The 25,510-nt window shown below is 39.4% G+C and overlaps 1 protein-coding gene across 4 annotated transcripts in view; it reads right to left on the bottom strand.

Annotated features, from left to right (window-relative positions):
* Nucleotides 1-2,077: 2,077 nt before the first annotated feature.
* LOC106836123 (zinc finger protein 568-like) overlaps nt 2,078-25,510 on the bottom strand; it is a 31,785-nt gene continuing 8,352 nt past the window's right edge. For all 4 annotated transcript variants that reach the window (XM_014848765.3, XM_070499011.1, XM_070499010.1 and 1 more), the window contains exons 3-5: nt 15,899-16,022; nt 15,491-15,586; nt 2,078-5,096 (exon numbers count right to left, since the gene is read on the bottom strand). In XM_014848765.3, coding sequence (XP_014704251.1) covers nt 3,649-5,096; nt 15,491-15,586; nt 15,899-16,022 — 1,668 coding nt within the window. In that variant the 3' untranslated portion in view covers nt 2,078-3,648. The remainder of the gene's footprint in view (nt 5,097-15,490; nt 15,587-15,898; nt 16,023-25,510) is intronic.

Here is a 25,510-nt window from a genome sequence, read left to right on the forward strand (position 1 = left end):
AGGACTCCAACTGGGAGCAATCCACCATTCTACAGAAATAAACACACCAACGTGCAACAACACATCTGTAGTAAAATTATTCTTGTACGATTACTTGTAAAATAACAAACCTGAACTTTCATTGGTAGAATGAGCTGCATATATTATAGTTTGTCTTTATTATGTAAGAATCTAAAGCTAAATAGTTATGTCTGTAGGTACTGACCAGAAGGATGTCCATGTTATGTGGCCAAGTAAGGAGGGCGCATTTCAATGTGTAAGACAATCTCACTTAAACTACCCCCTGCCTCCCAACACACACACTGTCACCAAAACAAACCTCCTAGATGTGTGAAGGCATGGAAGCCTTCAGAGAGTAAGTGTGGATATGTCTATTTTTTCTTTTTAAACCTTTGCACTATAACCCAAGTTTTTGGTAAAACGTTATATAAATTTGGAAGGGGACTTTCAAGTCTTGAAAACAGAAATATGTACACATGGGCAAAAAATGAAAGAGAACCACCTCAACGTTTATTATAACTCAAAAAAATGTCAGAAACTGTATGAAACCAGTACTATGAACGCACCTAGTTTTGCCTAGCTTTATTCATTCTTCTTCTAAAGGGTACAACTTCTCTAAGTACAACTTTCAAGAAGTGACATAAAATATATACCAGTGCAGATAAAATTTAGTGATCATTTCCCCCTTTTAAAAACTGCTTGAATTTTTATTATAAATTGTCCTCCAACAGGCTGATATTTAGCTATGACTGGTTTATTATGTAATACATGTTTACATTAAACTTGTTTTTATAAAGCATGAGGTAAAAGTGGAATCCACTGGATGGTGATTATTGCAAATGTTAAGAACGTCCACAGACCATGAGGTAGGATTACATGGACAGCTGCAGGCTCTTCACAGCAGATGAGTATGCATATGCTGTAATAGTTTCTTGTCTACTACTTTCAGTGGGTAATAGTTATTTTAGTGTCCAGCTTTCAATGTGTAAACAGTACATTTACATATTACATTTTTTAACAATTGCACAGGTAAAGTCATGATTTAGATTTTAAAACCCTATTTTCTTCTTTCCGTAAATTCCTAGATTTGACTTGCTATTTCAATTGGAATGTTCATATGCTATGAGTACAATGGATTATTTTTATAGCTCATTTGATTTGGATGCTGTCCTTTTACAAATCTGGTAAAAGGGTACAAGGCTTAAGCTAGTCTTATAGCTGTGACTCTTTGTATCTTGAAGACGTAGAAGATTTTATCTGTAGTATCTCTGGTACTAGAGGAATTACATGGTGTAGCTCTAATCAGTTTTTTCATGGCTCTTACTTTATTCAGGAAAATAATACTTTTCAAAGATTTCAGAAATACTGTAAAAAGCTGAATATAAACATACACTATAAAATGTTGAATGTAAATGAACACTTCCTACATCTCACTGAACAAACGTATACATATAAACACATATATATGTCTAATATTTAAGAAAATGCTTTTCTACAATTTCAGATATACTATAAAAAAGCTGAATATAAACATTTTCTCATCTTACTAAAGTTGAATGTGTGTATATATATATGAAAATAATTTTTTCCAGGACTCAGATATATTATAAAAAGATGAGTATAAACTCATAACAGGTACGTACGGAGTTTCTTAATTTCATACAAACCCAGGAACAGGGTAGTTCTGAATTTTTTCACCAGCTCAATAATGTCAAGGACACACGTAATTCCACCCTCTCCCTGTGCCAATCTCAGCCCCTTCCTTTCTGCTTGCAAAATGGCCACAATGCCAGGTATCATACAGACACACAGACATGCATCCTGTATATAGGAAGACTATTTCCTTCTACTTTATTAGCAAAGAAAACTTAACTGAAGTCCACTTGCAGATTCTTGCTTGGAACTTCTGTGGCCAGGACCGTGATACACATGCCCAGATGCAAAGCAAGCTAGGAGAGCCCACATCTGGCACGGACTAAGGTGGGGAGCAGGCAATCCTGGAAAAGGGAGAACAGTTAACACTGATGACAGGCAACCCACGGTGTCTGCCACAACATTGCCTTCTTGAAATCACCTCTGTTTTTGTAGTTTCATATCCTTTCTCATTCATGTGCTTGAGTTTTTTCTTTTTAGAGTGTAATCTTTTTTTAAAAAAAAAAAAAAGCTTTCAAGGTTTTTTTCTGGCTTTGCACTTACTTTGTTAGACCTTTTCTACATACTCAAATGCCTTTTCATTCTCCCTCTCATTCTTCCCATCAACAAATGTTTACTGGGAACCTACGAGAAACAAGCAGTGCACCAAGTACAGTGAACTGAGAAGGAATCCTGGCCTTTAATTGTTCCTGTTTTCTCCACATATTGAAAGAAGCTAATTTTCCTCAGAGTGCAGCTTTGTTGCATCCTACAAATTTCAACATGTAGTTGTCTCTTTGTCATTCATTCCTAATGGTAATTTGCCTTGATTCCCTTTTTAATATAAAAAGTATTTATACAGGTATCTTTTAAATTTCCTTGTGGAGGAATAGATTTTGGCTAAGGCTTTGTTATTTTGTAATTCTCTAGAAGAGAGGCAGATTGTGGCATACGTCTTGTTTTTGAAAGGTTCTAATAAATCATCTAAATCTTCCCTCTGATCTCCCAGCAACTCCTCTTTATTCTCCTGGGGATATTCCATTGTGAATTCACTGATGGGGAAAAGGGCAACCTATGAAGGAAAACGTCAGTTTTTAATCTTCCTCCAGAAGGAATTACCTAACACTCAATAAAGAAAGGTGTCTTATAGTCACTGACACATAGGCCTTTCTCTCATATGATCTCTAATAAACACAATTATGAAAATAAAGAAAAGTACAATAAAAGCAGCTCCTATTTAACACAACTTCAATACGAGCCTGACACTATTCTAAGGGATATAATGTAATTATTTAATCTTCACAATGCTACTAAGAAATATGGTGCTAATATTACTAACTTATAATTGAGAAAATTTAGACATAGTTAAGTAAATTGCCCTGTAAGAAATGAGTTACAATGGTGAAGGCGAGTAAAGCCTAAACACTGGTTCAATCCTTTCCCACTCTGATTCAGCCCAGGTTAATTTCAGAGAATGAGCTTGCAAATATTTAATGAGATTTGAGTGGGATGGAAGAAGTGCTATATTTTTAACATTAACGTAGCCTTCCTCAAGTAATAATTATCATATGAATAACTTGTTAGCTAAAACAAACTGGTGTCTCATATATATGACACTTTTACTATGAATCCTCTATTTCCCATAAGGGCTAATGACCCTGATGTTGAGCCAAGTTTGAATGACTGTCTTTACCACATTCACTGCTTCCTAAGCCTTCCCACTTTCCTTATATTCACAGAGTTTTCACCAACTGAACTCTCACGTTTAATAAACTCTGAAACACACATAAACCCTCTCCCAATTCTTAACATTTATAAGGTTTCTCATCAGTAACAAAGGTCACATAAATTCTGGCCCTTAAATAAAGGCCTTACATCCACAGTATGAACTCTGATACTGAGTAAGCTCCTATCTTCAAATGCTTCCCCACATTCCTTACAATCACAGGGGTTTTTGTTTGTTTTACTAGCATGACTTTCTGATGTCAATTAAATTCTGAGTCTTCTCCCAAGTCTTCATTCACTCCTCTGTCCCGTATGAATTCTCTGATGTTGACTGAGGTGTGAGCCACGAAAAAAGGCCTTCCCACATTCCTTACATTCATAGGGTTTCTCACCAGTATGAATTTTCTGGTGCCGACTAAGTTCTGAACCACGACCGAAGGCCTTCCCACATTCCTTACACTCATAGGGTTTTTCACCACTATGACTTCTCTCGTGATGGGTAAGTTCTGACCTTCGAATAAAAGCCTTCCCACATTCCTTGCATTTATGGGGTCTCTCACCACTGTGAACTTTTTGATGTCGAATAAGTTCTGTGCTACAAGTAAAGGCCATTTCACATTCCCTACACTTATAGGGTTTCTCACCAGTGTGAGCTCTCTGATGTCGAGTAAGTTCTGAGCCACGACGAAAGGACTTCCCACATTCCTTGCATTTATATGGTTTCTCACCAGTATGAACACTCTGATGTCGAATAAGATGTGAATCAGAGATAAAAGCTTTCCCACATTCCTTACATTTATGAGGTTTCTCACCAGTATGAACTCTTTGATGCAGACTCAGCTGTGAGGCGCAACTATAGACCTTTCCACATTCCTTACATTCATAGCGTCTTTCACCAGTATGGATGATCTGATGAAGACTAAGTTGTGTGTCATAACGAAAAGCTTTCCCACATTCCTTACATTTATGGGGTTTTTCACCAGTGTGGATTCTCTGATGTCGAAAAAGGTGTGAGGGACGGGTAAAGGCTTTCCCACATTCCTTACATTCATAGTATTTCTCATCAGTATGAATTCTTTGATGTAAATTAAGTTGTGAGGTAGATGGAAAGGCCTTCCCACACTCCTTACATTTAAAGGGTTTCTCACCTATATGAATCTTTTGATGTTTGCTAAGTTGTGAGCTAGAATGAAAGGCTTTCCCGCATTCCTTACAATTATGAGTTTTCTCACCAGTACTAATGCTCTGAGGTTTAGTAATTTCAGAGTCATGAACAAAGGCACATTTCTTATTTTCAGTACTTTTTTTGCTTTCATGAATTCTCTGATGCTTAATCAAGTCTGACCTACTATTAAAGGCTTCCCCACATTCTCCACATTTAGAGTCTTCTTCCTTATTATGACTTCTTTCATGTTGAATATGGTGTGATTGGGACCCTAAAGCTTCCTTACGTTCCTTGCATTCACAGGACTTTGCTCTGGTATGAATTGTCTGAGGTACTCTATGAACTGTGCACTGAGTGGAAGTGGACCTTTCTTCAGAGGTTATTACAGCTTGTCTGAAATGGCCCTTCTGTTGTCTCTCCAGGTGGCATTTGATTTCTCTGTTATCTCTGACCCTAGTGCACTCAAGGTTAGAGTGTGTAAGTCTTTTTGTTATCTCCTGTTGTAATGATTTAATTTCACAACTGTCCTCCTTTGGAGATAAATTCTTGGTCTCTCTTCTCTTGGACTCCCAATCTGTAAGATAACAAAAACGAAAATAGGAGAGATTTTCACGTTGCAGAAGCAAGGATAGTTCTGAAGTAGAAATAACAAACTAAAAACAGCGAATAATTTAAATACTCTTAACACTGCATTGCAATTTGTAAGAAAAAATAAATAAGGGGGAGGGAAGAATGAGAATAGAGAAAATGAGGAGAGCTTGTGAGGGAAGTGGTTCTTCATGTCAGCTGGGGAACTTGTTAAAAATACGATGTCCAGGAACCACCTAAGACCAACTAAATGAGAATCTAAAGCCTACATTATATCTAACAGCAAGTCCCCTCATCTCTAGCCTCAAAATACATCCAGATTTTCACTACTTCTCTCTATCAGTATCTCTCACCTTGTCCAAAGCCATCCCTCATCAAGATTAACACGACACTATCCTGATGGCTCTCCCTGCTTCCACTGTTGCCCTCTCAATATTCCATACCCGAGACAGTAGTCGGCGTGTTCCTGTTAGAGTAAGTTGGATCATGCCATTCTTCTGCTCAAAACCCTCCACTGGATTTCCCTCTCGTGCAGAGTAAAAGTCAAAGTCCTTATGTGGTCTACAAGGACTTCGCTGAACTTGTCCTGCACTACCCCTTTCTGATCTTGCTGCCCCACCTCCTCCCCTCAGCTGACTCTGTTCCAACTGCCTGATCAACTGGATGTTCCTCGAACTTGCCAGGCACATCCCTCCTTCAGAATCTCTGCCTGCAAATCTCTTCCCTAAGATGTCAATATGGCTCATTCCATTACTTCATTCCGACCTCTATTCAAATGCCAACGCATACGAACACTCTTTACAAAACAGGACCCTCATCACTCTACTGATTCTATTTTTGCAGAGTACTTATCATCACGTCATTTTATTTATTTCCCCAACATTATAAAAAATTTCAAACATACAGAAAAATGGAAAGAATTGGACAGTGAACCCCCATATTCCCACTGCTTAAATCCTACAATAACCATTTGGCTCTACTTGCCTTATCACATATCTATCGATCCCATCCATCAATCCATCTTGCAGACATCAGTAAACTTCACCTCTAGACTCAACAGATTCGATTATACTTTAACTTGTTCACTTCTGTATTGTCTGCTCTCCCTTCACTGTACCTGCACTGAGTAAATACTCAATAACTATTTGTTTGATGAATGAATGGCCATTGGTATTTTTATCAATCTCCCTCAGTGATTCTGATGCCATTCAAAGTGAGGGACTCACTGTTTAAATACGGTGCTTCTCCCTGCACTTTATAAGATAAAACATAAAATTCCTTAGCAGACCTGCAAAACTGCACACTATCAGGACCTGCTTCCTTATTCACCTTCATTTTGAAGTGCTCTCTCCTTCATTCACCATGAGCCCACTAGACTGGCCTCTACTTGACTCCTATATCATGCTAATTACTTTCTCATCCTAGACCCTTTCAGGAAATGCTCCATCTCCCATGAATGCTCTGTTCCAGGATCTCTGCATGGCCAGCTTCTCTCATTCTAAATATCTTAATTTTCTGTCAAGTATCCTCTTCTTTGCCCTCCTAATCTATTCCTCAATTCTGGAATTACATGTTTATTCATCAGTTTACCTACTGGTAAAATTTTGCCCAAAGTGGCCTAGAATTAACATAATACTTATTTTACTCACCATGATATAACCAATCCCCAGCACACAGTTCAATTAATGTTAAATAAACTAGTCACTGGATTAAGGGTATTCAGGTGGAAATAAAGGGAAACATGCTAAAGATAATGAAATTAGGAGAGTGACTTGAGAATCAGAGTCATTGCTCCATGCTTTTAATTACTTAACAGGTGATAGAGGAGTCTTCCTGCCTCCAATCCCTCCCAACTGCAGTATGTTCTCCCTACATCACTTCCACGCACCTGGCAGTAACGCACAAGCAAGGCAGCACCATTAGAGTAAATCTGTATATGTGCTGACACCAGGCCCCTAGAATATTGACAGCTTTACACAACAATAAAAATCTTATGTAATTCTGAGAAAATTCTAATGGAAAATGAGGATACTATGGCAACCATTTATGAGAGGTTATATAGTGTTGTGAGGAAGAATACAACTCTACAACCAGAGTGCTTCGGTATGGATCCTCGTCCCATGATGTGCTAGTTGTATGACACTGGACAGTTACTTAACTATTTAGAAATTAAGAATGCTGGTCTGAGACAAGGGAGATGCTTGTTCTCCAGATGCTCAGTTACGGTGTCAGAGTTTTATGCAAGCACCTTGCTGCCTGGGTTATTCCCCTTGCTCTTGTTATGGTTCAGGGTGGTTGGACCAGCCCAGGGCAGGATGCAGAAAAGACACATAGCTGGGAAATCTAGAGAGATGAATAAGCCTGGCACAACTGGTGAGCAGAGAAGATTCTTCTGTGACTAACATATAGTCTGTATCTGGGATCTAACGAAAATGCCACTCACACTGGGGAGGCTATAATTCTGTCCTTGGGAGAAGGGCACTAAGCAAGGTCTACATAGTGATTGGTAAAATGATGTTGGCATTTTATGTTGTATAGGAAGTTCCAGACATCAGATGTCAGAAGACACTATTATTTTAATATTTTGGAAAAACTATCTATGAGAAAATGAAAATTATGCAAAACACATGGATTGAAATAATAATCATGGACCTTAAAGGAATGCTGAAAGCAAAAAAGTAACATCCATCAAGGATGCTCCCACCCCGTACAATCACTCGTCAATGCCAAAGAACCATTCCCCTGAATCGATCTTCAATCCCTTCACTTTCCCTACTCCACGGTCTTATTCTAGGACAAGGCCAAACCATCTGGACCCCAAAACAGCTTCCTAACAAGCTTCACCATTTTCACTCATGAACCCTCTGATTCAATCTCTACAGGACAGCCAGAGAGAGGTCTTAGAAATCCAACCCAATCACGTCCCTACCTTGTTTAAAATCCTTCAATGGGGGCCAAATGTCCTCAAGAAAAAAATTCAAACTCCCAGCTTTGGTGAGAAGGCCCTGCATGATGCTGACCTCCATTCAAGTGTTCAATACCCAGAGCTTTCTCTCCTCAGCGCCGTCAATGTATAGGTTCCTCTACCTGGTACAGCATTCCCACCACTCTGCCTGGATCCTACTACTTGACTTTGCGGCTTCCTATCATTTGTCACAATCTGAAAAGTCTTCCAGTATTATAATATTGCCCCTATTATTCTCTCACAGCAGTGTCTCACCTGTAACCATCGCCCCTAGAAAGACACCCATTTCTTTGGCTACAGCACAGGCCAGGTTTCTAAAAAGAAAACCTTGCAGGGTTATCAGTGATTAGGGATTTAAGTCAGCCCTTCAGTCCTCTGCAGATTACTGGTAAGACTGGCTCTTCCTCAACATTTCCCATGAATTCAAGAGCCATGATTCAAGGGCAGGGCCAGAAGAAGCCCTGAGTCATAAACCCTGATCACATTTGGCTCTTCCCTCCCCGCCAGAGACACCATTCCCAGAAGGAGCCTGTAACTAAGACAATCCTTTATTTTCCCCTAAAAAGTCAATCAAGACTAATTCCAGCAGGCCTACCACCCCTCCTGACCCTAGCTGTTTCCTAGGTTATTCACTGTCACCTTTTATATTTCCTTCCAATGTTTTTTAACAGCCTTTTTACAAAACTGAAACAGCACAGATTCTAAATGTTATGTATCTGACTTTATTTCACTAAACATTATAGCACTGTTTAAAAAATATTTTATAAAAAATATTTAAGGGGCCAGCCCTGTGGTGTAGTGGTTAAGTTCACATGCTCCACTTCAGCGGCCCAGGGTTCATGGGTTTGGATTCCGGGCACGGACCTACACACTACTCATCAAGCCATGCTGTGGTGGTGTCCTACATACGAAATAGAGGAAGACTGGCACAGATGTTAGCTTAGGGACAATCTTCTTTCAGCAAAAAGAAGAAGACTGGCAACAGATGTTAGCTCAGGGCCAATCTTCCTCACCAGAAAAAAAAAAATATTTCAAATGCTGAGCGTTCTGTATCCTAATTGTTGTAGTGGTTATTTGAATCTACATGTTACAAAATTTCATAGTAATATATACCAAAAAAAAAAAAAGAGTATATGTGAAAATGGGTGAAATCTGAGTAAGGTTTGTAGTTTATTTAGTTACTACTATTGTGTCAACATCAATTTCCTGGTTTTGACAATGTACTATGATTAGGTAAGATGTTATCATTGGGGAAAGCTAAGTGAAGAGTACACAGAAACTCTGTACTATTTTTGCAACTCCTATTGAGTCTAAATTATTTCAAAATAAAAAGCTAAAAGGAAACAAACCCCCAAACACTGAGGGCTCCTCAAATGGGCCTTCCACAATGTTGGGCAATCTTTGTATGTCTTCCTAATTCATTTTCTTGCTTTTCTTCCCATTCGCTTTCCCTCTTAAAACCTCTATAGTCAGATTTTTGTCCCTAGTCCCCACCAAAACTACTATTTTAAGGTCTCAAATAAGCTCCACGTAGCCAATTACGACAGTTAGTTAATCCTCAATTACTGTTTTACCCATCAGCAGTATTTACGCGGCTGTTTACTTCCTCCTTAAAGCACTATTCTCATTAGGACCCTGAACACCACATCCTCCTGAGTCCTCCTAGCTCACTGCCTATTCCTACTTGTTTTCTCTTGCTGGATCCTCCTCCTCTTCCCAACTAAACGTCAAAGTGCTCCAGGGCTGAGTCATCCAACATCTTTCCTTCTCTGTCAACTTCTACCTCCCTAGGTGATACCCTGTTATAAGCTCAGCACATGGTAATACCGAACACACACTACATTTTCCAGACAGCCTAGGTTTGATCATGAGACTTGAAACTGACCAGTGGGATTTGAATGGAAATGAGAGAAGGAACATGCTCTCCCACTCCCACTCCCACTCTTCAATTCTGCTGCTTGGAAGGTGGACCCGTGGTGACTCCTCACACACCATATGGACGAAGGCTATACTCTCATCCTCTGGAGCCTGAGGCTGGGTGGGGCTGAGCCACCGAAGCCCTGGAGCCTCCACTTACAAAGTGCTACATATGAGTACAATGAAATACTTTTTCATTCTATGTGAGAGTAAAATGAAATTGTAAGGTCAAAGCTCCTGGAATCTGGATGTCTGTAACTCATGACAAACCTGTATCTTAATTCCCATACTGGCTTCCTGCTGACACTCAATTCATGAAGTCTATTTCCTCTTCAGAGTCTTTGTACTTGCTGTTCTCTCTACCTTGGTCTCCCCCTCACCACATCTCTGCACAATTCCTTTCCTCCCTCTTTCAGGTCCGCCTGCTCCAATGTTACTTCCTCAGAGGACCATCCCCAACAACACAATCCTACATAACAGAGTCATACCTCATTATTCTCTAGCTTAAACTGAATGAGATTTTTCTTCAAAATGTACTGCTACTTAAATATTATGTACGTATCCATTTTTTGTCCATCTTTCCCACTAGAATGTACCAGAAACCCCACAAGACAGGGCCTTTCACTTGGTCACTGTTGTATCTCCAGTAAGAAATTGCTGAATGGTGACCCACAGAACAACTCTAAATGCAAAAGAGAACACAGGAGATTGTTTTCAGAGTGGGGAACTTGGTGAACTCACACTCCAACAAAAACAATGAAAATAATGCAAAAAAACCCAACCAAAATAAACCTTTTTGGAACTCTGAAATTTAAGCAAAGCCACAAAATGAACTGAAAATTGTCGATCCAATAGAAACTACTGAACCTTGGTGAGAAAGTAGGATTTGTGACATTTTAATGTGGGGCTTTCCCATTCCCCTTCCCTCACCAGCTCATCGGCACAGTTGTTAAAAGCTAGCAGGCTTGCAGCCAGTGGAGAGGTCTGACCTCTTCTGGAGTGCCATTAAAAACATCACCCATCCAATATTTTTTCAGACCTTGCATCTCCCTGGAAAATCTATTCATAAGGTGTTGCTGCTATTTGATTTGAATCAGGGCTCAGCTCAGCTAGGGGAGAGGAGAGACTGGAAGTCCCACCCAGAGCATTACCGAAAACAATAGCAAACTCCTGGCAATGTCCCAGCTGCCTAAGGCTGTGATTTCAACTGGGGCAAACAATAACTAGAGGGGAATTTGAAAGGAAATCTTAAGCCTTAGATGACCACAGGAAACTCTGAGAAGTTCCAACGTGTTGCTGGGAATGTAAAAGGGAGGGTTGTCCACATGCCCAGGAAAGCCCTGAGAAAGGAGAAGGCCCAATCATTCAGATCTGCCTAAACTTGAGGTCCTGTGAAAGCGGGAAGTGCAAGCTAAGGTTGTCGTGTAAACTACCTCAAGTTTGAAGGCCTGCCTTCTCACACAGATCTCCTTGGCAGAGAGTGGAGAAATACAGTAAGGCATTTAAAGAAATCTTCTGACCAATCATTGGCTTACCACCAAATTATACTGACCCAGGAGTAACCCCTAGGAAGCCAAACTTAAAAATAAAAACAAGAACTTAAAAAAAGAAAGCTATTGGAGAGCTCAGTGGCTGCACACTACAGAGAATAGAGTCTAGAGAATCAGTCAAGGAAAATTGCTAAATTAAAAAGCAGCAACAAGAAAAACAAACAAAAAACAAATCCCAGAAACAACAACAAACTCAGTGAGAGAGAAATAAGACACTAGATTTGGGTGGGTGAAATGGGTGAGGGGGTCAACTGTATAGTGATGGATGGTAACCAGACTTTTGGTGATCACTTTGTAGTGTATACAGATGTTGAATTATAATGTACACCTGAAACTTACATAATGTTATATACCAATTTTACCTTGATTAAAAAAAAAGATACCAGACTTGTGACAATATATTATCTAAAATCTCCACTTTTTGACAAAAAATTATGAGATATACAAAGAAACAGGAAAGATGTCACATACACAGAAAAAAAAAAAGCAGCTAACAGACAATGTATCTGAGGGGGCCCAGTTTATGGATTCAATAGACAAAGACTTTAAATAAGCTACTATAAATATGCCTTTAGTTCAAAGAACTAAAGGAAGTCATATCTAAAGAATTAACGGAAAGTATAAGAATCTCAATAAAGTGGCAGAAATTATAAAAGACAGGGCCAGCCCCAGTGGCTTAGTGGTTAAGTTCAGTGTGCTCTGCTTTGGCGGCCTGGATGTGGTTCCCCGGCGTGGACCTACACCACTTGTCTGTTAGTGGCCATGTTGTGGCAGCAGCTCACATACAGAAAGAGGAGGACTGGCAATAGATGTTAGCTCAGGGTGAATCTTCCTCAACAAAAAACAAAAAGAAAAACAACCAAACAGAAATTTGAGTTGAAAAGTACAGTAACTAAAACAAAAAATTCAACAGCAGACCTCTGCAACAGATTTGAACTGGCAGAAGAAAGGATCAGCAAACATGAAGACAGGTAAACAGACAGACTATTTCAGTCTGTGGTACAGAAAGAAAAAGGAATAAAAAATAAAATAGAGCCTCAGAGACCTGAGGGATATTATAAAGCATAGAAATATATGCATAAAGGGAGTCCCTGAATGAGAACAAGAAAGGGGTAGAAAAACATTTGAAGAAATAATGTCCCCAAACTCCCCATATTTGATGAAAAACATTACACATCTAAGAAGCTCAATGAACTCCAAGTTGAATAAACTTGCTACAAACTTGGAATAAACTTGATCCAAACCTAGACACACCACAGTCAACTCATAAAAGTCAAAGATAAAATCTTAAAAGCATCAAGAGAAGCAATTCATCACATACAAAGGATCCTCAATAAGACTGGCAGCAAAACCATGGAGAATAGAAGAAAGTAGAATAACATATTTGAAAAAAAAGGGACTGTAAATCAAGAATTCTATGTTAAAACTATCCTTCATAAAAACAAGAAAAATTAAGATATTCCCAGATTATTTTTAAAACAAAAGGAATTTATCACTAGCAGATCTGCCCTATAAGAAATACTAAAGGGAGCTGTTTAGGCTGAAATGAAAGGACAGAAGACACCTTGAATTCACACAAAGAAATAAAGAGCATCAGTAAAGGTAACTACATAGGCAAATATAAGACGATATAAAAGTATTTTTGCTTCTTCTATCTGACTTAAAAGACAACTACATAAAGCAACAATTATAAAGATGTGTTGATGGTGTGTTAGTTTCCCATTTCTTATATAACAAATCACCACAAATGTAGCAGTTTAAAACAACTGAAACTTATTACCTTGCACGTGGTTCTGGAGGTCAGAAGTCTGACATGGGTCTCGACAGGCTAAAACGAATGTGTTGGCAGCCTGGCTGTACTCCTTTCTTGAGGCTCTAGGGAAGAATCTGTTTCCTTGCCTTTTCCAACTCCTGGAGACTGCCCACACTCCTTAAGCTCATCACGGTCCCCTTCCTCCATCTTCAAAAGCAGCACACTGCATCCCTCTGTACATTTCTTCTGTCGTCACACCTCTAACTCTTTCAAGGACCCTTGTGATTACATTGAACCCATGTGAATAATCTAGGATAATCTCCCTAATTTAAGGCCAGCTGATCTGCAACCTTAATTGCTCTTTGCCACGTAAGGGCAACAGTTTCCAGGGATTGGGATGTGGATATTTTTGAGGGAGTCATTATCCTGCCCACCCATATTGGCTTATACTGTTATAAGGTGTATTTGTATGACAGTAATAGTATAAAGAAGGGAGGAGGGAACAGGGGTATACTGGGGCACAATCTTTTAATAAGATTAAAGTTAAGTTAGTATTAATCCAAACTAAATTGTTTTAAGATGCTAACTGTAATTTCCAGGGCAACTTCTGAGAAAATAACTCTAAAAACTATAGTAAAAGAAACAATAAGAAACCTAAAATGGGACTCTAGAAAATATCTCTTTAATATAAATATAGTAATGGAAGAATAGAAGTACAAAAGGAAAATAACACACGCAGAAAACAAATACCACAATGCCAGACACAAATCCTACCCTAGCAGTAGTTACATTAAATGTAAACATATTAAACACCCAAACAAATGGCAGAAATAGGCAGGATGTATTAAAAAAACATGATCCAAGTATGTGCTGTCTACAAGAGACACACTAAATTCAAGGACACAAAAAGGTTGACAGAGAAGGATAAAAAAAGATATACCCTGCAAAGAGTAATCAAAAGTGAGCTTCAATAACTATACTCTTGTCAGACAAAATAGAGGTTAGGAAAAAAATTTTAACTAGAGACAAAGAAGGACGATTTTATAATGATAAGAGGGTTAATCTATCAGAAATTATATTATAAGCATATATGCACGTAATAATAAAGCCCCCAAATACATGAAGCAAAAACTAATAGAATTGAAGGGAAAAATAGACAATTCAACAAACTGGAGACTTCAATGCTCTACTTTCAATAATGGATAGATCAACCAGCCAGAAGATCAACAAGGTGACAGAAAACAACATACTGTTAAATAACCAATGCGTCAAAGAAGAAATCACAAGAGAAATTGGAAAATACCTCTGAGTTGGATGAAAGGAAAACTAAACATACCAAAACTTAACAAAATATAGTTAAAACAGATCTTAAAGGGAAATTTACAGCTTAAAATGCCTATATATAAAAAAAAACAAGATCTCAAATCAATTATCTAATTATACACCTTAAGGAACTAGATAAAAAAGAGCAAACTAAACCCAAAGATACCAGAAGGAAGGAAATAATAAAGATTAGAGGAGAAAAGAACAAAGTAGAAAATGAAAAAAAGAGAAAAATCAAGTGTAACTGTAAGTTGCTTCTTTGAAAAGATCAACAAAACTGACAAACCTTTAGCTAGATTAACCAAAAGAAAGGGGAGAAGACTCACACTAATATCAAGAATGAAAGGGGATATTACTACCAACCTTACAGAAATAAAAAGGATGATAAGCAAATTAGTGGTTGCCTAGGGCTGGGTGTGGGGAGTGACTGCTAATGGGCATGGGGTTTCATTTTGGGGTGATGAAAATGTTCTAAAGTTAGATTGTTGTCACAGGTGCAAAACTCTGTGAATATACTATAACCACAGAACTGTACACTTTAAATGAGTGAATTTGATGATATGTGAATTATAACTCAATGGAGCTGTTTTTAAAAGTCTGGACAAAACTGGATTCAAAGTGCAGGGAAAATGGTTGTCTCGTGGGAAAGAGGAAGCCACTTCCTTAGTGAAATCAGAGGGGAATGTGAGGAAGGGCAGCAAGAGAATGCTACATGGAGTAAAAATTTGAGGCCTCATGCTGAGACATCCTTACTTTCTTCTCCAGATATCAGGCTTTTTCGGGGTGCTTTCTTACCAACATCTCGGAAGTGCTGCCTTCTCACAGGCCAACTGGGTGACCAGCTGCCATGGCTTTCCCCTTACAACACTCACCTGGGCACCATTCTCTTGTCTCCTTCCTCTTAACCATCCAGGGCTCCTTCTTCTGCTCCAATAAGGAGATCACATCTGGCTTAGAATCAGAAAGTCCTGATCAAGAAAAAAAAAAAATGGGACAAAGTTATATTGTGGGTGTCCCAAAATTAAAACCAGTCCATGATGATCAAGAAAGAGAAATTAGTAGATTAAGGGTCTGAGGAAGGGGTAAAGGTCGGAGGAACAAAGATAAAATCGTCCAAGAGAGCAGCCAATTTCTAACTTCACAAGGGACAAACCATTCTTTAGTAAGCAAGAATCATTAATTCAGCCAGGCACTTGAAAAACACTCACAAGAAATTCTTAACAAAGAACATAAAAATTCCAGGCTGCCAATTCGGAATTTCGCGGGGCAGATAAACTTACCCAGTGAGATCAGGTTGTTATAATTCTCCAACATTACATCCTGGTACAAATCCTTCTGAGTAGAGTGCAAGCATTCCCACTCCTTTTGAGAGAAGTAAATCGCCACATCTTTGAACTTCAAGCCCTGGAACCATAGATAAATATACTATTTGTGAAATTAATGGGCAAAATCTTGAAAATGGAACAAAAGAAAAAGAAGAAATTCAGTAGGGGAACACCACTGGGAAAACAGGCTGTGCTGGACCCTTCAACACGGATGGTCAGTGTGGAAACAAGAGTGATCAGAGCACACATCATTCTTGGTGCACACATCAGTCTTAAACATGCAACTATAGATGTAACCCGTTGGCATTATCCTCTTCCATTATTTACCCAGGTCGGGGAATAAACAAAGTCCAGATAATTGGTGTTTCCTAATTAAATGAAAGTGTACCCGCAAGTACACAGCACACTCTATGTGCATCACACAACACTTGTAACCATCTCCTGACCATTCTCCCAAAAAAGAAATTTTTGAAAAGCTTGATTCAAAAATAACATAAAATTTCAATTTCTGAGAAATAGGATTTGAATATAACTTAGTGATTTAATAATTTCTTAAAAACTCAGGCTCATAAATATGCCAGAATATTAAATCCTAATCACTTTTCCATGTCACCACAAATTCTAAAATAGACATCATTTTCACTGGCTGTATTCTTATGGACTCGATGTTCTTATTTTGGGACACTAGTTTGGACAAGTTCTCTAAAGTTCTTTTGCAATTGTGAGAGTTATTACTTGTCAACAATGTATACACCTGGCTATATTATTCCTGTTACCATAAATTGTCTCTAACTATATTCTCCTTGTTCCTGAGCTACCAAAACTGATGGAGGAAGATCCAGACTCACATCCATGTGACCCAAGATGAGCATACACTATGCAAGTTCAAAATGGACCCACTTATTGGTGTCTTCCTGGCACAGTCTCCTTGTAATATCACATAATTCCATACACTCAGTCTATCATATCCCTATCATGTCCCCAATCCTAAAAATCTCAGAGAACTGGAGATATGGGCAAATACTGAGACTGCAACAAATTAACATCAATTACCTTCTTGTCTAATTGGAAAATCCAAGTTTGTAACATGGGATCCCACTTAACCACTCATCTCCACTTCATCAAATCGCAGCTCTAACAAGGGAGGTATCAAATTTCCAGCAAGGGCTGGTTTCCCCACTCCAGCAACACTCCTAGTGGAAGGATATGCACTTAAGGAATGCTAAGTGGTTTGCTGAATGAATACCTAAATACCTGTTGGAGAACAGAGGGACACATGGGACAGCAGCCTTTGGTGGCCTCACTCATTGGAACGAGAAGAGCTGGGGAACAAGTTCCTTGGAGGGCCTCAGGGAAGAAGGAAGTTTCAGGAAAAAGAAACCCACTGTTCAAATTTTCCAAAATAAACAATGCATTCAATGAAGGAGAGGATAATGATATGGCTTTTAGGGTTGCAAACACAGATCACTTACATCCTGGGTTCATCTTGGAGAAAGACAGAGCTGGAGGAGGCAGAGGAGGAAGAGGCAAAAGCAGCCCTGAGACACTGGACTGACCTTGGGGCCCTAAAGGACTGAGAATGAATCTTCCTCCCCGACCCTGTTCCACTCTGCCTGTTTGGGCACCCCCCCCAACCCCCCCACCACGACCCCCCATACACACACAGTCTCTCTTGATTTGAGGGAAAATAACAAACCTTTACCTTCCTGGAACTCCAGGGAATCCAACCGTATATAACGTATTCAGAAGAAACAACCTTCCCACCATCAGGAGCTGATCTGGGCCCACAAGGGCCTGCTCTGACCTGTGCCTGGCAGACCCTTGTTCCACAATCTGGAAGACAATGAACTCCTCAGCCACGGAGACATCCCAAAGACATGACAGAGCCCTCAGGCCCAGGAACACAGGACACTGGGGCAGGCCCAGCCCCGAATGACGGTTTCTGCAACAGGTCTCCAGCCTCTGCCAGGCCTCACAGACTCAGTGCATCAGGTGTCTCCTTGGCTTTGTTCCCAGATCCCAGGACTAGGGCCCTCAGAACCCAGACTGAAACCTCCTTCCACAGAGACCCTGTTCAAAAGCACCAATACTGAGCCAGACAACCCACTGGGATCAGCAGGTCCTGAGCAGCCTCAGCAGAGCTCAACCAGGAGGCGGGTTGCAAGGGCTTTACATGAAATCACAGTTCTCAGAATCCTCGTGGCCAGCACATCCTGGTTCCCAACCAAGATCACCCATGGCTTTCCTGCCTGACATTATTCCCTCTCACCCCTACCCCCGGACACACAGCTGAGAGGCAGTGTTCACTGCGTCTCAAGTACAATTATTGTGCATTAAGCACTTTAAGTTTCTGGTGCCTTATATGCATTAAACCTCAGGAAAGGCCCATGTTTCAAAGGAAACTTTAGCTTAGAGAAGCGAATCACTGACACAAATGTGCAGTTGGCAGAGGCACTACAGGGCTCTGAGTCTAGATTTCTCCACCTCTATAGTTGACTGCCTTCCATTTCTGGCTCTTGCAGATGCAGCTGGGGATTTCCTGATTCTTTAAAAGAACTCTGAGCTGGGCTGTGCATTTCAGGGGGCAGAAAATGTTCAGTCTGCTCTGTTTCTTGCTGCGAGCACAGCACTCTACGAGGGGAAATCAAAGGTCGAAGGAAAAGGGAGGAAAGAAGCGACAAACAAACAAAATTCCTTTATTCAAAAATATCCATCAAAATCCTCCATGAGTCTGACTCTGTGTGGGCACTGGGGACAGGATGACTCTGACCCAGAACCTGCCCTCAAAAAGCTCAGTATCAGGGAGGAAAAAGAAAAAAGTAGAGACAATCACAAGACATCATGCTCTATGGCGGACTGGTTACCACAACTAAATCACCAGCCGAAAAATAATGCACTGAATATTAAAAACATTTTGGAATGCAATGATGAGCTGGCAAACAAGGCATGCAATCTTCAATAGCTAAAACTAACTCAAAATGGGAACTAGAGAGATGTGCTGAGCCACTGGCGTTTATTTTACCAGAAAACCTGCTGAGCCGGGCTAACCATGAACTTTGCATTCACAACCTTAAAGAGCAGGGAGAGAGACCCAGCCAACAGCTGGTCAAGATGGGAGTGTAACTGGTTCTGCACTGCAAAGACCTGGGACCTCCAGGACCACGCTCTCAGAACAAGGGGAAAAGCAGCAGTAGCATTCCCACCCTGGGGGGCTGCGAGGAAAACGGCCTGACTTGAACCCTATCGGTTGGTGGAAGGAAAGTTCTCCCCTGAGGAACAGTAACAAGTCAGCGCTTCCACAGGTCTGCAGCTCACATTCACATCACTCAGGCGAATCTAAAAACTGGCCGTCTCTTATAGCGGTTCTGGTTCGGCCGTGCTCTTGGCAGAAGCAAACACAGACTTGCCCTAGAGGGACAATCTTCAGCCAGGCCTCAAGAGTCCACGGGTAGAATTCCAAAGAAAACGACCCAAGAGTCAAAAATAATCACAGCACAACATTGTAAACACACTAAATGCCACTGAACTGCACACTATAAAATGGCTAATTGTATGTTATGTGAATTTCACCTAAATAAAAAATTAAATAAAAGTGAAACATGCAAAGGGGCATAATTCCATGATCAAAAAGTCAAGAAAATCAGTCATGCGATTGTTTCAACTTTTCACTATATTTGAAAATTTCATTAATAAAACCTTAGGGGGAAAATAACACACCTGCAAAGATTCACATATTATATAGATAATACTAAAGAATATAAAACAAGCATATTACATCTTTTTTAAAAAGGAGGTAAGATGGTAAAAAACAAAACTCCACAAAAACGACAGGTAGATATAAAAGAAAAAAAATTAAAACTTCTGGAACAAAAAACATAATACTTAAGGGGTTGGCCCTGTCACATAGTGGTTGGGTTTGCACACTCCACTTCAGCGGCCTGGGGTTCGCATGCAGGTTTGGATCCCCGGTGTGGACCTGCACACCGCTTGTCAAACCACGCTGTGGTGGCATCCCACATGAAATAGAGGAGGACTAGCACAGATGTTGACTCAGCAACAGTCTTCCTCAAGCAAAAAGAGGAGGATTGGCAACAGATGTTAGCTCAGGGCCAATCTTCCTCCCAAAAAACAAAAAAACCAAAACCAAACAAACAAAATAATATTTAAAATTAAATCATACAATAACTGGAATAAATATCTCTGAAGAGAAAAATTACTGGAGTGGAAGATATAAAAAACGATTATGCAGAATGCTATCAAGAATGCTATCAAGAAACATAATATGGGAAAGTATAAGAGAGGTTAAGAAGATAAAATGAGACTGTTTAACAGATATCTAACGAGTTCTGGAACAAAAAAAGAGAAAGAACTGAGAAAAAGCTGTAACTGAAGACATAATGGCTAAGAAATTTTCAGAACTGGTAAAGGAAAGCATATTCAAAAGCCCAGTGAGTCTCAAACAGAATAAATAAAAAGAAATCCTACAACACTACAGAGCATTAAAAAGAAAAAGAAGGGGCCAGCCTGGTGGCCGAGTGGTTAAGTTCGTGTGCTCTGCTTTGGTGGCCCACGGTTTTGGCGGTTCAGATCCTGGGTGCAGACATGGCACCGCTCATTAGCCCATGTTGAAGTGGCATCCCACATAGCACAACTAGAAGGACCCACAACTAAAAAATATACAACTATGTACTGGGGGGGATTTGGGAAGAAGAAGCAAAAAACAAAACAACAAAATGAGTACATTAAAAGCAGTTTGAGATTAAAGACAGATTGTCTACAAAAGAACAACAGTCTGATTGACAAACGACTATTCAATAGCAACAATGTAAACCAGAAGACAGCAGAATAGCTCAGTCTGCTGAGAGAAAATTATCTCTCACAAATGAGGGTAAATAACGATCTTTTCAGAAAAATAGAAATTCAGGGGCCGGCCCCGTGGCCGAGTGGTTAAGTTCACGTGCTCCACTTCGGCGGCCCAGGGTTTCACCGGTTTGGATTCTGGGCCAGGACATGGCACTGCTCGTCAAGCCATGCTGAGGCGGCGTCCCACATGCCACAACTAGAAGGACCCACAACTAAAAATATACAACTGTGTAACACGGGGGCTCTGGGGAGAAAAAGGAAAAATAAAACCTTTTTAAAAAAAATAGAAATTCATTAAAGTATATAATTCCACCTGAAGGAAAGTGATCCCAGGTAGAGGTTTTGAGATATAAGAATGGTGAACAGAGAAAGTGGTAATATGTGGATAACCTAATATTCAAATATATAAAATAATAAAAATGTTTTATGGGTTAAAGAAAATGATGGGAGAAAAATATCTGATGACAATATAAGTTGTTTGATCAGCAGGAATATTCTAGTTCCTTATACCATTCAGCAAGAACATAAAGATGTTCTTTAGTTTGAGACACTGGTAAGTTAAGAAAGTATGTTAAAAATTCTAAGATAAGGGGCCGCCCGGTAGCACAGTGGTTAAGTGCACATGTTCACCGGTTCAGATCCCGGGTGCGGACATGGCACAGCTGGGCAAGCCATGCTGAGGCAGGCGTCCCACATATAAAGTAGAGGAAGATGGGCACGGATGTTAGCTCAGGGCCAGCCTTCCTCAGCAAAAAGAGGAGGATTGGTAGCAGATGTTAGCTCAGGGCTAATCTACCTCAAAAAAAAAATTTCTAAGGTAATCACTGAATAAACAAAACTAGTTTGTAACTTTCAAACTCACAGAGAAAAAATGAATTGAGATTTTAAAAAATACAAAAAAGGTAGAATAAAAAGCACAAACTAAGTCAATAATGATACTTTTAATTATATCAGTAATAACAACCATTAATGGACTAAATGCTCTCATTAAAAGATAAAGTTGTTCAAAAACCAAAGCTCATTTATATGCTGTTTACAAGAGACATCTAAAACATAAACAAATATCCAGAAAGACTAGACGTAAAAGGCCAAAAGATAATTTGTGTACACACCTAATTAAAAATAAATATATATTATATATAGAGACTTACAAATGAAACCAGGATGAAGAAGTCAGAATTTCCCTACATTGGGATGCAACTGTGCCTATATGCACAAGGTTAACGTGGGAAACAAGATAACCAAAGTTTCTGAGCTTGCCCCGGAGAACAGCAGGAGGGGACCACTGATGAAGAGATAAGGCTCGCTGACAGCCCCCAGCCTGACAACTCACAGGAGCACTGAGAAGCTAAAGACCGACTGTAAATTTTACACATCACAGACCAAAAATCTACCCCATGCGACACACAGAACCCTCTCAAATTTGCACATGCGACCCATGAAGAAATACAACAGACGGTCGCCCCTGCTCAGAGGACTCTTAGAACGTCAGTCCCCAAGGCCACATGCTCCTCCTCCCCGTCTTATTCTCACAATGTGCTTTGGAAAAACGCTTAGAACTGCACGTAGGCAAGTTAATCTGTAACCGGTGGAAAGAATAACTTGTTAGCAGAAAATTTATGTCCTCTGCCCAAACCATTCCTTCTGTCCCAGATAAGGAAGTAACAAGTTTTCTTAGCTTTCTTAGGAATGTTGCATTCAGCAGATCCACTCCGGAGAGGTGCAATGTTCTGCGGTCATCCTTCACCTGACATTTTAACCCCGTTTGCTCTATATCAGTCATTTCCAAATCAGGCCCGTTTCAGACGGATTTTTTTCAGGTTGACAGTCCACCATCTTCCTATATGCTAGCTTATCGCTTATTAAAGATCCTTCTCTACTACCACCTGCTTGGCCTTTTATCTTGCAGCAAGCAGATCGAGCCCTTGCTTGGTAACAAATACACATAAATAAAATAATAATTATGACAAACCTTCATCATTATGGGAGAACACATGGAAATAACTGATAGATACAACAGACAAAATGTCAGTAGAAATAGAAAATATTTAAATAACAAAATTAAGAAGCTTGATTTAATGGCCACATATAGAACAGTGCACCCAATTCTTCTCAATTATATCTGGAGGATTCAGAAAAACTGACCACGTTGGGCCTTAACACAAACCACAAACATTTTGGATGAATACATACTAATAAAAAGATGTACATTAATAGGACTGCCTGTGTGGGGGGTGGTAAATGGAATGCAAGATAAGTAGATAAATAATCAGAATAAGAGAATGGCCTAGCTCAGACCAATAATAACATGCCACAAAATAAAGACTATGATTAATGTAACACTGCACTCGAAGCCTCTCCTCATCCTATCAAGGGAAACTAGTGCAGTAAAACGAGAATTACAACTAAATATAGGTTGAAAAAAGAAGGAAAACACCAATATTTACAGATTACAGACAGAAAGTGTCCTTATTCATCCATGATATGATTATCTAGTTAGATGACCCCCAAATCCAAAAGAATCTACCAGATATTAGAATAAATGAGGGTTCAGCAAGTTGAATGGACATAAAAATCAATACCTAAAAATCAATTTCATGTCTGTACACAAGAAACAACGGGAAAATAATGATTAAAAATTAATACCATTTACAAAACACACAAAATATAAAAATACCTAGGAATAAACTTAACAAAAGAAGTGTAAGACTAAAAATCTTATTGAAAACTATTATAGAAGAGCTAAATAAGCAGAGTTATGCTGGTCAGAGGGAGACAAAGACTCAATACTATGAAAACGTCCACCTTCCCCACATTCATCAAGGATCCAGTGCAGCGCAAAATGATATCCCAGCGGGGTTCGTATGAAACTTGATCAGCCAATTCTAAAATTTACACGGAGAAGCCAAAAGCCAGGGAACAGCTAAGAGACTCCTAGAGAACAAGACTATAGTAAAGGAACATGACTTACCAAATATCAAAACATCATTACAAATCTGTCTTAATTAAGACAATGTGGTTTTGGTGCAGTGATAAACAGACCAGTAGGGAAAGAAAAACAGACCAGCAGGGAAAGACAAACAGACCAGCATATACAAAGGACAGAACAGATCAATATATATACATGGAAACTTAATTTATGACAGAATTGCCACTGAAATACAGAGGGGAAAGGAAGACTGTGTAGTAAGAAATTTGGCCTCCAAAGAGAGGTCTTGCTTTTGTCCAGCTCATGGAATGTAATCTGTAAACACTTAGAATTTCCCAAGTGATAGGGGTCTCTGTCATTTATGGTGGGCCCCTAAGACCACATGTGTAAGTTTACGCTAATGAGATGGCTGAGGGTGGCAGCTGGTGTCTAAAGTGAGGGCAGTCTTGTGGGACCTATGCCCTCAGACTGTATAGTTTGCCTAATCCTTTGAAATGGCCTTTTTTTGTTGTTAAAGCTTGGCACCTGAGCTAACATCCGTTGCCAATCTTTTTTTCTTCTTCTTCTTCTCCCCAAAGCCCCCAGTACACAGTTGATTATTCTAGTTGTGGGTCCTTCTGGTTGTGCTATGCAGGACGCTGCCTCAGCAGGGCCTGATGAGCTGTGCCATGTCCACATCCAGGATCCAAACCAGCAAAGCCCTGGGCTGCCGAAGCGGAGCACGCGAACTTAACCACTCGGCCACGGGGCCGGCCCCTGCAATGGCCTTTTCAAAAAATGATGCTGGGATATTAGTTATCCAAGTAGAAAAAGTGAAGCTGGACCCCTACCATATACCATATCGTAAAATCAATCCCAAGTGAATTAAAAACTTAAACACAAAAGGCAAAACACTATCATTCATTCATAGAAAACATTATGGGACAATATCTTTACTCTTAGGAGAAAAGAGATTTCTTAAACAAGACATTAATAAATTATTAAAGGAAAGGAAAACAGTGTTAAATTTTATGGCATTAAAATTGAGAATTTCTACCATCATTTAAAGGTTGTAAATCAAGCCACAAACTGAGAGAAAGCATGTACAGCACATATAACTGACAAAAGATGACAATCCACAATATTTAAGAAATGCCTACAAAACATTAAAGATAATGAAAAACTGAAAATATAAAACAATAGAAAAATTAGCAAATGGCATGAAATGGTACTTCAGAGAAGAGAAAGCATGAGAGGGGGTTCAACCTCATTTAGTACCAAAACATGTAAATTTAAAATCAGAATAATATATCAATTCATAGCCACCAAATGGGCAAATATTTAGAAGTCTGACAATACCAATTGATGAGGATATGAAGAAACAGCATTTATAAATGTGTATAAACACCAGAAAACAACTGGGTGGTGTCTAGCAAGGCTGAAGATGCCCATACCCCATGACCCAACAATTCTGAGTTATATACCTAGAGAAATTCTTACACATGACACCAAGAGACAAATTCTAGAATGTTCACAGGAACAAGGTTTGTAATATAAAAGGAAAAAAAGATATATTTGTATAACGGATGGCTATGTAGTAGGATAAATTCATAATACGAATGAATATCCTGAATACACACACTGAGAGATAAGTAATGAAGTTGCAGAAGATTGCAAACAGTGTGATTTTACTCATATCAAATTTAAAAATGAAAAATACAAAATTCCGAATAGTTACCTCTGAGGAGTAGAGAAGGGGACTGGATCAGGATGATTCATGGCACACATGGGTTTTC

Source organism: Equus asinus, chromosome 26 (assembly GCF_041296235.1).
Source record: "Equus asinus isolate D_3611 breed Donkey chromosome 26, EquAss-T2T_v2, whole genome shotgun sequence".
NCBI lineage: Eukaryota > Metazoa > Chordata > Mammalia > Perissodactyla > Equidae > Equus > Equus asinus.